This window comes from Lutzomyia longipalpis, chromosome 4 (assembly GCF_024334085.1).
Source record: "Lutzomyia longipalpis isolate SR_M1_2022 chromosome 4, ASM2433408v1".
Lineage (NCBI taxonomy): Eukaryota > Metazoa > Arthropoda > Insecta > Diptera > Psychodidae > Lutzomyia > Lutzomyia longipalpis.
The window spans coordinates 2,729,517-2,742,378 of record NC_074710.1 but is presented as its reverse complement, the minus strand read 5'-3'; the positions used below and the strand labels follow the sequence as shown (position 1 = coordinate 2,742,378).

Here is a 12,862-nt window from a genome sequence, read left to right as displayed (position 1 = left end):
AGGAGATACGAAGCAGAAAGATAAATAAAAAGGCTTTCTATTCCAAAAAAGAGCCGTAAATGGCTTTCCGATTTCCAATTTCTTCACAAAAAGTGCCATAAAATTAGTTTTAAAAGAAGGAGAAATGTAAAATATCCGCATAGAAAGATACTACATCACCTTGGGTACACACCTACTGCGGAAAATGTGGAGATTAAACCTCTATTTGTCTGTAGTAGCGTGGAAAATTGCCTGCTATTCCCTCTTCGGTATCCTCCTCACGTGGAATTTCCTTCAAAATCTCAATATTTTCCCGGTGGAAATTAAAAATGAGTACGAGTACATAATTGGTGAGAAAAATATCGTTAAAATCGGTTAAATAAAAATCACTAAAAGTTGATAATTTGTAGTTGGAACTGGAGTTGGAGGAGCAACAGTTGCAGCTGGGATTGCAAGTGAGGACGTTCTGGTTTTGGAGGCTGGCATGGAAGCTCCATTCTTTATGGATATCCCTGTGCTGGGTCCTATGCTGCAGAATAGCCCCTACGAATGGAACTACTACACGATGCCTCAAGAAAAAGCCGCAAAAGCAATGAAAAATCATCAACTACACTGCCCTCAGGGAAAAGTTTTCGGTGGTAGTCACATGTTGAACAATTTGTTGTACCTTCGTGGTCATCCTGAGGACTACAGGGTGTACGTGGAGGGAGATTATGACTTTCATCGGGATATTGAGGAATATTTTGATAGATTTGAAGCGGATTTGCAGCCGCAGAAGTTGAAATTTCACACAAAACTCGCGGATGCTTTTGCAGAAGTTGGCCAGGAGATTGATGGAGGTTCCTTTGGAAGTCCTCATGTTACACAGAGCAATGGAATGCGCTTCACAATGGCAAAATTCTATCAGAAACTCACGAGAGAGGGCAAAAGGGAAGGACATCAATTGATTTTGGGTGCTCTGGTAACCCGGGTGACCTTTGAGGAGCCCCAGATGCGTGCCAATGGGGTGGAATTCATAAAATCCAACCAACGGTACACAGCGAAAGCCCGGAAAGGGGTTATTCTCGCAGCTGGTGCCATTGGAAGTCCCAAAATTCTCCTCCAATCCGGTATTGGTCCCACTGAGCATCTCCAAGACGTTGGAATACCCGTGAGAAGCAATCTTCCCGTTGGGGAGAATCTCATGGATCACGTGACAACGGGATACAACCTCGTGCTCCTCAATGAGAGCCTCCACATGGATATTTTTGACATTCTCTCACCACAAAGCCTCTATTCCTACATCTTTCACGCCGAAGGTCCTCTCACGATGGCCGGGTGTGAATCCACAGCTATTCTTCCTGCTCCACCTGGTGAGCTTCCAAACCTCCAATTTATGGTACTTCCCGTGGGCGTAACACAAGACTACGGAGCTCATTTGCGTGCAATAACCAACATAGACGACACAGCATGGCGAGGATACTTTGAAAAGATGCTGGGAATGTCCTCTGTGACAATTCTACCAACTCTTCTTCATCCCAAGAGTCGTGGTTTCATCCAGCTACGCGATAGCAATCCCACAAGTCCTCCAATTATCAATCCCAAGTACCTAAGTCACCCAGATGACGCACAAATCCTCATTCAGGGCATCCGGACGCTCCAAGAACTCCTTTCAACGGAAGCAATGAAGAAAATTGGTGCAGAAATTAATCCTCTTCTCTTTCCCGGCTGTGAATCCCATCAATGGGATACCACAGCGTACTGGAAGTGCTACGTTGAGCACGTAACCCTTAGCGCCTTCCACACAGCTGGGACGTGTAGTATGGGCAGTGTAGTTGAGAAGGATTTTCGTGTGCGAAATGTGGAGAAACTCTTCGTTGTTGATGCTTCTGTGATGCCCACACTGCCTAGTGCTAATCCCATAGCCACCATTGGAATGCTAGCTCATCGTTTCCTTGCCATTCATGGAATTTCAAAGTACAACGAGAAGAATTGAGAAAACTTCCTTAAAAATTCCATTCAAAGGGTGCTTATCTGGCGAATATTTAGGCATTCTTACCAACCGAATAATTAAAATTGAATTGTTAAATATTCCTGTTTAGCCAAAATTTTCTATGAAAGATTTTTTTTGTAAATTTGAGCAACATTTGAATTGAAAGTTTTTGTAAAATAAAATGTAAAATAAATTTATAATTAAAAAAAAAAGTTTTAAAACATTCTTTGCATTTCTGTATGTTTTTTTTTTGTGAAGTTATAATGCATTTCTTATGGAATTTAGCTTTTTCATTTGCTTTATTGTGTTTTATGTACTATGTACCTTATTTGTTGAATTTTACGTTATTTTTATCACTTTCTTATGCTGCCCATCATTAGGTTTTAATTGTGTTTTACGCATTTAATCCATTTAATGGTACTTAGACGTTTAATATCTCTTTTTTGTCCCTTTAATATTGTCTTTTGAGCGTTTTTTATACGTTTTTACGGTTTCATTGGATTTTATTGAAATTTTATATCGTTTTATGCGTTCCTTTTTTATGTAGTTCATTAATTTTTAATTTTTTTTAAACCCTTTTCTCATTTTTAGATATTTTTATTAAATTGAGGGTTTTTTTACAGGAATTTTTCTTACTGAATTCACATTTTAATTAAATACGTTTCAGAATTGTATTTTAAACGTTTTTATCGTATTTATTTATGTACTTTAATTACTTTTGAACATAAAATAATTGATAAGAAAAGCATTTATAAATTTAAAATATAAAAAAGCCAAAATGTCATTTTTTTTACAATTGTCATGTAGGTTGTGTCACAATTGTCAATATGGCTCCCACTTTTCAGTCGCACTTCTGTCAAACTTTTTAAACAAAACAAGTAGGAATGAAATTAAATAATATTTTTAATCTTTAGAAAATTAGACATTTTTTAACATTTTTTAAATTCACTAAAATACTAAAAATCTTCTAAAATGAACTGTTTGAAAGAATAGTAAACATTTTTAACAGAATCAACATATCTTTAATGAATATTCTATGTATTCCGGAATTTCCTTCTATTCTGGAAAAAAAATAAATATTCCAAACATATTTTTTAAACCAGATAAACACCCCCTGAGTTGCAGGACGTTTCAATGAAAATCGAGGGAATTTCAAGGGGCTTTCAGATGCAATTCTGATTGAATTTTCCACTTCAACGGCAACAGCAACAAACCTTTTTGCACAAAATTGAATAAAACAAATTATTTTTCTCTCAATAAAACTCTCTAATAAATGTTCTCTGTTTTTTTTTGTTATCAATCAATTATATAAATTAAATGGAATATTATTTTATAATAAAGGTGACTAAATACAGGGTGAAACAATGGGATGTGTTTAGGGGGAGGGGAGGCGGGAAGGTAAAGCCATGGAAATTCACAAGGGGGGAATGCTTAATGGGAAGCATTTTATGAGACTAGCGCTTGATCGTTGATCCGGGAAAAAATCTTCCGGTGCGAAGATTTGGAGAAGATAAAATTGACTTTCGTGTTTATTAGCGGGTGCAGATGGAATCTCCTTTGGAAGATTCACAAGAAACCGCCTTAGAAAATGTGGCTAAAAAATCCACGATAAAATCGCAAAGTTTTCTCGTCTAAATATTCTTTTTATGTTTCACAAAAAAAAACTTATTAGGTGAATTAGGAGGATTTCCTTGTAGGAAAAACATAAAGAATTCTTCCGCAAACTCACGTGGGAAACCGGCTGTGCATGAGTGCTGTCCATGTTGTGCGGTGAAGCTCATCCCACTCAGCATGGAGGACTTGCTGCACCACGCAATGGGCGCAATGGTTAACTCGGTGCAATGCGCGTACCGAACCAGCTACTCTTCCAATCGAGCGTCTCATGCAGGACGCGCTCCTCTTCGCTCGTGAGATGAAGTAGTGTTGCCACAGCCTTTATGAGGTGTCGCGCCTCAACTTCGCGGCTTGTGAGGAACTTAAAGATGACATGCTTGAGATACTTAAAGTTCACCTCATCCATCACAACAGCCCCATCCCCAAGCTTCTCCGTCACTGTTGGCATCATCTTATCCACTGGCAATGGGGGTTGAATGTGATTCGACGACGATGTCCCCGTGACGTTGTTGTTGCTCTTTATCTCCTGCTGCAGTGTCTTCTTCATGTCACCAAGACGTTGATTTAGTTGCTTTATTGTCTGTTGAATTTCCCAAAAAAAAAAAAAAACATTAATTTTCTCCTTCTCTGCAACATCATCCCCCAAAGGACTCACTTTGTTCTTCTCACTCAGCTCCGTACTCAGTTGATCAATCCTCGCCAATTTGTCCGTTTCCCCATCGAGAATTGACTGCAATTGCTGAATTTGTTCCTCTAAGCTAGCTTCCCTGGAATTCCTGCACAAAAAGTCCGCATTTACAGTAAAAAAAATTCTTTACAATAAATCTGTTTAAAAATCACTGGCCAATGAAAACTCTCCTTCTGAACTCATCAGCCAATCAGAGATCTTCTCTGATTCTTCTTCTTCTTCATTTATATTTCAGAAGGTGTGGTTTCAGTGCAAAGTTAACTTGAATACAAGGCACAAAAATCTCCCTATTACCTTTCTTTCAATTCCGCCCGTAGCTTTGTCATCTTCTCTCCCATCTCAGAAATTTCATCCTGTTCCTCACGCAGACTCTGCTTGAGAATCTCTTCGCTCTGTGAAATTTCCGCATTCTTCAGCGCAATCTTCGCATTCTCCGCCTTCTCCTGCTCCAATGCCACGGACAATTCACGAATTTTCTCACTCAATCCCCCAATTTCATCCCGAAGTTGCGCCTCAGTACGCCCATGGGCCTCCTCTTGTTCCGACAATCGCATTTCTGCCTCATTAAGTCGCCTCTTCAGCTCCTCATTTTCCTCTGCGCATTTTTCCTGTTGAATACAGAGAAAAAGACCGGGTGGTGGGCGGTGTGTAATGTGGCAGAAAGAAAAAAAATTATGCGCTTTCGTGTGTGAAAAAAAAATCACATTTCGTGGAATTTTGTTATCACAGGTGCGCTAATTATTTCCCCCAAAAGGGGTCAATCAGTCAAAGACGAAAAAGTCCCATGTTAGCAATTCTTTGAATTTTTATCAAATGAAAGTAGGATTTTATATACAAAAATGCATTTTTAAATAAGAAAACAAAATATTTAGTTATTTGAGTTGAAGTTTCGGCCCAGGTTTGATCTTCTTCAGGTCTTTAAATTTTTCCAAAAAAAAATCTATTTTTTTGTGATGACAAAACTGCAAAAACTTTTGACTTTAAACTTTCTTCTATAAATGATAAAAGCCAAGACTTTATAGAATTTTGTAAATTGTAATATTTTCAAAGCAATTTTACAATTTAGATAACCTGAAGAAGATCCATTCGGGAACCAAATTGTCATTGAAGAAATGAACAAGAGTTAAACCTCATTCCTCATTTTAATCCTTTTATAATACAAATCTGTATTTGTTAATAATGTTTATTAGTTCAACCAGTTCAACGTGATAAAAACGTAAAATCTTTCGACAGGAAAGTCTAGAAAATTCCGGGAACTAAAACAAGACGACCGAATTTTTTTTTTTAAATGAAACTTTAGGCACATCCTTAAAAGATTTCCAATGAGACTAACAAGGATTAGAAGCCAAAGTATTTCCGCGAAAATGACGAAGCAGAATGCTATAAATAATTTTCTTCTAACGGAAGAAAGTGATTAACACTTGAAGGACCGAAAACCCTAACCTCAAACTTTGACCTTAATTGTTTATCAAGAAAAAAAGTTTTTCCAAAATTTCTTTCGGCGTTTTCGACTTTAGTCTTAAGTTTTCCTAAGATTCTTTAAAAAAAAACTTAAGATTTCCTAAGAATAAATTGAGATTATTAAGTTTTCTTAAGCGAAACTTAAGATTTCTTCAGTAGGGGAGACCGGGGTTAAAAAAGTCACTTAAGGGTTTAGAAAAAGCTCAAAATATAATCTTTCCCAAATAGATAAAGCGAAATGTATAGCTCATTTCTTTAGGAAATTTACTGCCCTACAACTCTTTCTCAGATCATTTTGTTCTATCTAGCTAGGAAATATGATATTTTGGACCTTTTCCAAACCCTTAAGTGACTTTATTAGCCCCGCTCTCCCCTAAGGCTGAATCGGCCTAAATGAATATTTTTCGAAGATTTTTTTGATAGTCTTTGAGCATAGTTTGTAAAAATGATCAAAAAATACGCATTTTGCTCGATTTACATTTAATATGGCAAAATATATACGAATTAATTAAATTTTCCCCTATGAAGGTCAGTAATATTGAATATTTTTCCTAGTGCTAGGTTAAAAAATAAAATCTTCTACAAATACTTTTTTATGAGTTTTTTTTAGTTAACTTTCCTCGCATAAAAAATCCAATTATTGTATTATTGCAAAAAAATTTCTGAAATAAAAAATTAGGCCATCATTCTGTGAAATGACGTGCCCCTTGACAAAAATATATTGTAAGAACCATTAAAAACATAAGATAAAGTGACGAAAAATACAAACGACACAGTACATAAAATTTACAAATAAAAGAAAAAAACTTGTGTCAACTAAACAAAAAATTCATTTTCATTTTTATTGTCGCAATCAAGAAGATAGAGCACAATAAATTCTGAAAAAAAGAACATTTTCCAAAGGAAAAAAAGAAATATTCTAAAAAAAATGGATTTTCTACGACTTGGATGGGGATTATTAGTGTGGGGGAGTCACAGGAAAATACAATTTGCCCATCTTAATGATTTTTCTTGCATTGTGCAGATGCTTTCAGGGAATTCTATCGGAACTACTCACGGCCTTGCTACGCAAAAAAGCCACATCTTCCTCATTTTCGAGTCGTGTCTCCCTCAGGGTTGAGCTGAGGTCATCAATTTCCTCACTCAGGAGTTTTATCTGGAAGAGAAAAAAATCTGAAAGGCTCTGGGAGAGGATTTATGGCTGTGCAGGACTCACTTTATTGTCTCTCTGTCGAATTTCTTCGTGGCACTTTTCCACCTCAAACTCGAGCCTTTTGATTGTCTCCTGAAAATCATCACGATCCTGCAGAGCCTTCCTCTTCTCCGTGGTCTCTTCGGCAACTTGACGGGATAGGCGACTAACTTGGGTCTCCAACGCTAAATTCTGCCCACTCCATGAACTCTTAATGTCCGACAGATGGAGGTGCGCCTCCTCGAGACGCTGCTCCAGCATTTTCCTTTCCTGCAGCAACGATTTGACTTTCTCATCGGCCGACGTGGTGAGAATCGATCGAGATTCCTCATAGATCTCAAGACGACTCTTCAAATGGCGATTTTCCTCCTCAACTGCCGCCAATGTGGTCGTCAGTGTGTTCTTCTCAATTTGCGTGGAATGTCTCAAGCGTTCAACCTCATCCTGCATTGCAAAAAAAAAAACCACAAAGAAACTTCCCTTTAAATCGAATCTTTCTTTTCCCACCTCTCACAGATATTTTCACAAAGAAACAACAAACATTAAAAGAATTTTTAGAAGAATAAAAAAAAATAAGAAAATGAATGAAGACACTTACTCAACAATCTCTCTTTCTCTCTCGCGCAGAAACTCAAAAAAAAAACAAAGCACTTTTCTCCAAAAAAAAATAAAACACAATTTTTTCTGTGAAAATTAAAAGGATAATTTTGGGTGCAACAGCAAAAATTTAGAACACAAAAAGTGCCTCACACACAGTATATAATTCTATTTTTTTTGTGCCCACAAACTGAGAGAAAACTAAAACACACACATAGTTTGATGATGATTTTGCTGATGAAAATTAACCGATTTTAACTATTTCCGGTAAGAAAACGTCTTTGTCGGGAAATGTAGGGCCTATAAAATTATATTTTTTGCAAGATTTTTCTGTTTTTTTTAACTCCTCAATTTAATTTTTAATCGAAAACTCAAAAAATTTAAAGAAATTTGATATTTTTCCCTCTTTTATTGGAAAATTTGACAGATCTATGGTTTAAAATTGGCAGCCATATTGAAAATTTTGACAGATCCTTCATGACATTTGTCTAAATGACATTTTGACTTTTATTTATTTAAACTTCAACGTTTTTCCTAAACATTTTTTGTTCAAATTCTTACAGGGAAAATATCTTTAATTTTTTTCTTTTTTCTGTAAATTTTTCTTTAAAATACTTCCACAAATAAATCTCGCACTTTTATTAATTTTATCGGCCCACACTTCGAGCTCATTTCGCGAGGAGATAAATAAGTAATTGCCAAAAAATTCCGAAGCAAAAATCATGAAAATAAATTGCGTGAAAGCTGAAAAAATAAAATCAGCAAGATGAGAGTGAAGGTGCTTCCGAAATGGAGACTTTTCAGTGGAAATCTTATCACTACGGTGACGTCTTTCTTATCAGAGAGTGCAAATTTCCAATGCGCGGGGAATGAAGCTCAGAGGGGGTGGGTGTCTTACCTTGGCATCCTCGAGCATTGGTTCGAGCTCCTGAAGACGCGCCAATTCACTACGACACTGATCCAGTTGCTGTTGCGTCTGCTTGAGTGCCTGAAGACGATCTACAGCCTCCTGATCGCGGAACATCACCAAATTCTTGAGCTTTGAGATCTCCTCAAGTTGGAGATTTTGAATTTTATCCTGCTCCTCGCAAATTAGATCCTTCTGCACCTGACACACACGTACGGATTCCTCGAGGAGGGCATTAGCCTTCTCCAGTCGATCCTTTTCCTCATTCGTCGCCTCCACCTTCTTTGTCAGCTCATCGCATTTCCCCTCCATGTCATTGCACTGCAGCCGTAGAGCTGCAATTTCGGCGTCTTTCTACAAGGAAAGGATAAACAATACTCCATCATTCACCTGCCACGCATTACAGGATGTCTCCTCGCACAAACCTGCTCAATGAGTGACAAATCATCAATGGAGGTCATACTGTTGAACGAATCCAATCTTCCACGCTGGTATCGCCTTCCTGGTGGTCGTGGTAAATTCGGCACTTCCGTGCCCGTCTCCTCCTTAATCTTATTCTTCAGCGATGCAAACATCCTACCCACGAAATCCTCCAGATTCCCGGACAATCAAGCACTCCCAAAAATTTCACAGAATGTTGCGTTTTTTTTAGCGAAAACTTTCACAACATTTCACACTCTGGGCACACCCTCCAGCGCCGGCTGTCCACGGCGGATTTCAATTTTCCACCCACGTAAGGTTCGCACTTGCACCAGTTATTCTCTTCACCGCGAATACCTAAACATTTGCGATAAAAAATGAGGTGTTTGCGCGATAAAGAAGGTGCCACCGCGGACAGTTTACATTCAATCCCAGATTAAACCAATAGAAGACACAATTTTCCGGAAATTTCCTTCAGCGGCACAATGCGGGGGTCTTTGCGGATCCCTGGGGGCACTTTTATTGCACCATTGTGGAGATTTTTGCAGGAAAAATGGGATTAATGGAAAAATTATCGTATGATTTTGCAAAACACATCAACCTGTCATTCCCGACTGTTTCACGCACTTGACACGAACAACATTGCACACCCCTTTGTTTCACTTCCGTTTCACTAGGGTGTCCCATGAAGAACTTTTTATATTTTTTCAATTTTTTGTATTTTTTTCTTAATCAATATTTAAAAAAAATAGGGGATTGAACCTTAAAAACAAGACGTAAGAAGATATTTTCTAATGTTTACTACAATTTTGACAATTTTGTGATTTCGTGTGTGTGTGAGAAAAACAAAAACATTTTCATAATTTCGTGAAACACGTGAGAAACAAAAACAAATGGGTAAAGAAATAATTCTATTGCAGAAAATTCACAAATTTCACAATAAAATGCAATTTTTCCTGGAATTTCAGCATCATCCGGGGGCGGGGCATCGAAGAAGCGTCAAAGGAAGAAGAATGCATCCAGAGACATCGCTCCGGAAGCTGCACAATCAACTTCCGCAGATGCATGTGGTACAACACCATCAGCTAGGAAACAACAAAATCCCATCCTTGCCACCTACCGTCCGGATGTTAATGATTCCGGAACGATGGTCAAGGAAATTCCCACGGATGTGGTGAATGAGAATCTCACAGATGTCCTGGAGTCTGTCCACATCATTGATTCCCTCTGTGACTACAAAACATGCAAACAGAAGACATCCCTCATGGGGCAGGATTGTACGTACTGCCGCAAGAGATTCTGCTTCAAGCACGGTCTACCTGAGGTTCATGGATGCGGCGAGGCCATCAAGAAGGATGAGAGGAAGAAATTCATGCATCCCATCCCGGAAAAGACACGTCGTGAGCAGGAAGATTTGGCAAAGTTACGTGTGAAATTCAAGGAAAATCTCAAGGATATGCAGCGACAGAGGCTCGCAAAGCCCCCAACTAAAGCTAAATCTGAAAAGAAATAATCTTCAGAGTCCATTTTTTGTATTTAATTTCATCCGATTTCCTCGATTTTAAGTACAAGAAATAAAATCATTTCTGAACTTTCCGAAAAATCGTTATATTTGAATTTTTTGTTCTAAAAAAAACTTCTGTGTAAAACATAACGGATAAACATTGAAATGGGAGTGCGGGATTTGTGGACAATTCTGGAGCCCTATCATGACAGGAAGCCTCTCTATGAGCTGTCCGGGAAGGTAGTGGCTATAGATCTTGGTGGGTGGGTGTGTGAGAATCAAAATGTCGTGGATTATCCCGTTCAGCCTCGATTGTATCTCAGGTAATCCCATGAATTTTAATCCAATCTCCAGGATTTTAACGGATAACCTTTCTTCCTTATCCAGGAATCTCTTCCATCGCACCTGCTACCTACTGCTGGCAAATGTAACCCCAGTTTTTGTCCTTGAGGGAGATGCTCCGGAAGTGAAATATGATGAAATTGCTCGAAGGAATGACATCCAATTCCGCGGTGGGGCTCCAAAGAAAACACAGCGAAAGGATAAGAACAAGGGCCGAACACGCTTCAACGGAGTCCTCAAGCTCTGTGAGAATCTTCTCCGAACCATGGGCCTGGAATGCGTACAAGCTCCCGGAGAAGCCGAAGCTTTCTGTGCTCACCTCAACCGGGCAGGTCTTGTGGATGGTGTGGTGAGTCAAGATTCAGATTGCTTCGCCTATGGAGCCCGGAAGGTGTACAGGAATTTCTCAGTGGCAAAACAGGGAGCAGTAGCTGCTTCCGGTGGAGCTGTTGATATCTACGACATGGACAAAATATCCCAAATTCTCGATCTTGGGCAAAATAAAATTGTCCTCCTTGCCCTTCTTGCGGGATGTGACTACTGTCCAGGTGTAGCTGGTGTGGGAAAAGATTCCGTAATGAAGCTCTTCTCTGTCTACACGGAAGCTGAAATTTTGCAACATGTCCAAATGTGGAGGCAGCAGGAAGATAAGTTTAGCAACCTCGAAGCCATGGTGGAGGATAAGAATGTCTGTGTCAACTGCGGGCACCCTGGGAAGCTACAGAGTCACACACGAAAGGGATGCAGTGCCTGCAATTCAACCACCGGATGTGATTCCACACTGTGGCGCGAAAAACGACTGCTAATCCGAACGGAGATTCAAATTCGTCGTCGAGCTCTCACGGATGCAGCATTCCCAAGACAAGAGATAATTGATGAATTCCTCCAGAGCATAGAAACCCCACGAGAGCTAAATCTGTCATGGAAAAGCCCCAATGTGGTGCGTTTTGTCCGGATGATGGTGAAAAATCTTCAATGGGAAGAACTCTATGCGTTCCAGAAGATCCTACCACTTGTAACCCGATGGCAGCTAATCCATGGCCATGATGAAGTTGTTCTTCCGCGGGAAATCCGCAAGAAGCGCACACTGAAGGGAGTTTCGAGCTTTGAAGTTGTCTGGAAGGAGGGAAGTCCCTTCTTCGAAGGATTAATTCCCGATGAACAAATCACAGCCTTCCTCACGGATAATCCGTCTGGAATTGACAGCTTGTGGACGACAATTGAACCAGCTGTACTCCTGGAAGCCACTCATGGGAATCTCGTGCAGGAATTCCTCGATAGTCGTCCACAAAAAAAGAAGAGAAAAAAGAAAAGGAAACCCGAAGATTCTCTCAGTACTTTCGATGCAATGAAAGATGAACTGAAGAATATCGAGAAGAAGGCATCAAGGAGAAAGGGTCCTGTACCAAAGGGAGTACAGAAAATTGATAAATACTTCGAGAAAATTGAACGAGAAGACAGTATCCTCAGAGCTGTGGAGAATATCCCGGAAAATCACAAAGATGAGGGAGAACTTTCGGATATAATTGCCCAGATTGTTGCTCGACCACCACATGTGACGAATTTGAATGGCCGGGAGCTCTTCTATGCCTCCACAGAGACTCATTTGGTGGTGAATCCATCTCATAATACTCCCGAAGAAGTAGATGCTTCAAAAGAAGAAGCATTCCCGGATGTTTCAGAAGCGCAGACTGCTCAAAAAGTTGTGGATATTCCAGAGGATGACATGGATGAGCTTGATCTTCTTGTTGCGGGTATTTCAGTGAAACCACCTGCAGTTTCCACGCCAAAGTACCACAAAACTCCCAATGAGCCTCCAGAAACCGATGATGTAGCCTTCCTCCTGGAAAATCTCAATACGACCGTTGATCTCTTTGAATCAACCTTGGATATGTCCAGGAAGTTCTTTGAAGAGGCTGAATCTGATGATGATTAAAATTTCCATTGATTTTTATTTAATTTTGATCGTCCTGTGCGCTTTTCCGGTAATTTTCGTGATTTTTTGCCTGGAAACTCAATTTTTGTCTTATTGAATGTTATTCAGCGACCAAGAAATCCTTAAAATCTTTAAAATTTGTACTACAAAGAAAATCTGAGACTATAGAATTGCCAATAATTTTCCATTTTTCTATCAGTTTTCAAAAAAAAATAAATTGCATCCGAAATTCGGAAAAACCATGAAAACC

The 12,862-nt window shown here is 39.1% G+C and overlaps 5 protein-coding genes across 5 annotated transcripts in view; 4 read left to right on the top strand and 1 right to left on the bottom strand.

The window, feature by feature from the left end:
- The window catches only part of LOC129795447 (mediator of RNA polymerase II transcription subunit 1), a 1,235,552-nt gene that overhangs the window by 633,503 nt on the left and 589,187 nt on the right, over positions 1–12,862 (top strand). The gene's annotated exons all lie outside the window — the stretch shown is intronic.
- LOC129795540 (glucose dehydrogenase [FAD, quinone]-like) lies at positions 5–2,163 on the top strand. Its single transcript, XM_055836925.1, has 2 exons — positions 5–329; positions 390–2,163. Exons 1-2 carry the CDS (start codon positions 185–187, stop codon positions 1,952–1,954), a joined length of 1,710 nt encoding a protein of 569 aa, XP_055692900.1. The 5' UTR covers positions 5–184; the 3' UTR covers positions 1,955–2,163.
- LOC129795520 (golgin subfamily A member 1) lies at positions 3,197–9,497 on the bottom strand. Its single transcript, XM_055836881.1, has 7 exons — positions 8,836–9,497; positions 8,402–8,764; positions 6,931–7,350; positions 6,772–6,870; positions 4,548–4,861; positions 4,221–4,341; positions 3,197–4,145 (listed from the first exon to the last, which is right to left on the bottom strand). Exons 1-7 carry the CDS (start codon positions 8,983–8,985, stop codon positions 3,780–3,782), a joined length of 1,833 nt encoding a protein of 610 aa, XP_055692856.1. The 5' UTR covers positions 8,986–9,497; the 3' UTR covers positions 3,197–3,779.
- Positions 9,503–10,433, top strand: LOC129795718 (DNA-binding protein SMUBP-2). The gene is made up of 2 exons (XM_055837194.1): positions 9,503–9,727; positions 9,799–10,433. Exons 1-2 carry the CDS (start codon positions 9,724–9,726, stop codon positions 10,341–10,343), a joined length of 549 nt encoding a protein of 182 aa, XP_055693169.1. The 5' UTR covers positions 9,503–9,723; the 3' UTR covers positions 10,344–10,433.
- Positions 10,454–12,635, top strand: LOC129795506 (flap endonuclease GEN). The gene is made up of 2 exons (XM_055836854.1): positions 10,454–10,657; positions 10,722–12,635. The coding sequence occupies exons 1-2, from the start codon at positions 10,500–10,502 to the stop codon at positions 12,610–12,612; spliced, it is 2,049 nt and encodes a 682-aa protein (XP_055692829.1). The 5' UTR covers positions 10,454–10,499; the 3' UTR covers positions 12,613–12,635.

Coding starts and splice junctions, on each gene's coding strand:
- LOC129795540 (XM_055836925.1), top strand. CDS start 185: ATGTGGAGATTAAACCTCTATTTGTCTGTAGTAGCGTGGAAAATTGCC. Junction 330..389: donor TGAGTACGAGTACATAATTG/GTGAGAAAAATA, acceptor GATAATTTGTAG/TTGGAACTGGAGTTGGAGGA.
- LOC129795520 (XM_055836881.1), bottom strand. CDS start 8,985: ATGTTTGCATCGCTGAAGAATAAGATTAAGGAGGAGACGGGCACGGAA. Junction 6,871..6,930: donor TTCGACAGAGAGACAATAAA/GTGAGTCCTGCA, acceptor TTTCTCTTCCAG/ATAAAACTCCTGAGTGAGGA. Junction 4,342..4,547: donor CGGGCGGAATTGAAAGAAAG/GTAATAGGGAGA, acceptor CTTTTTGTGCAG/GAATTCCAGGGAAGCTAGCT.
- LOC129795506 (XM_055836854.1), top strand. CDS start 10,500: ATGGGAGTGCGGGATTTGTGGACAATTCTGGAGCCCTATCATGACAGG. Junction 10,658..10,721: donor CAGCCTCGATTGTATCTCAG/GTAATCCCATGA, acceptor TTCCTTATCCAG/GAATCTCTTCCATCGCACCT.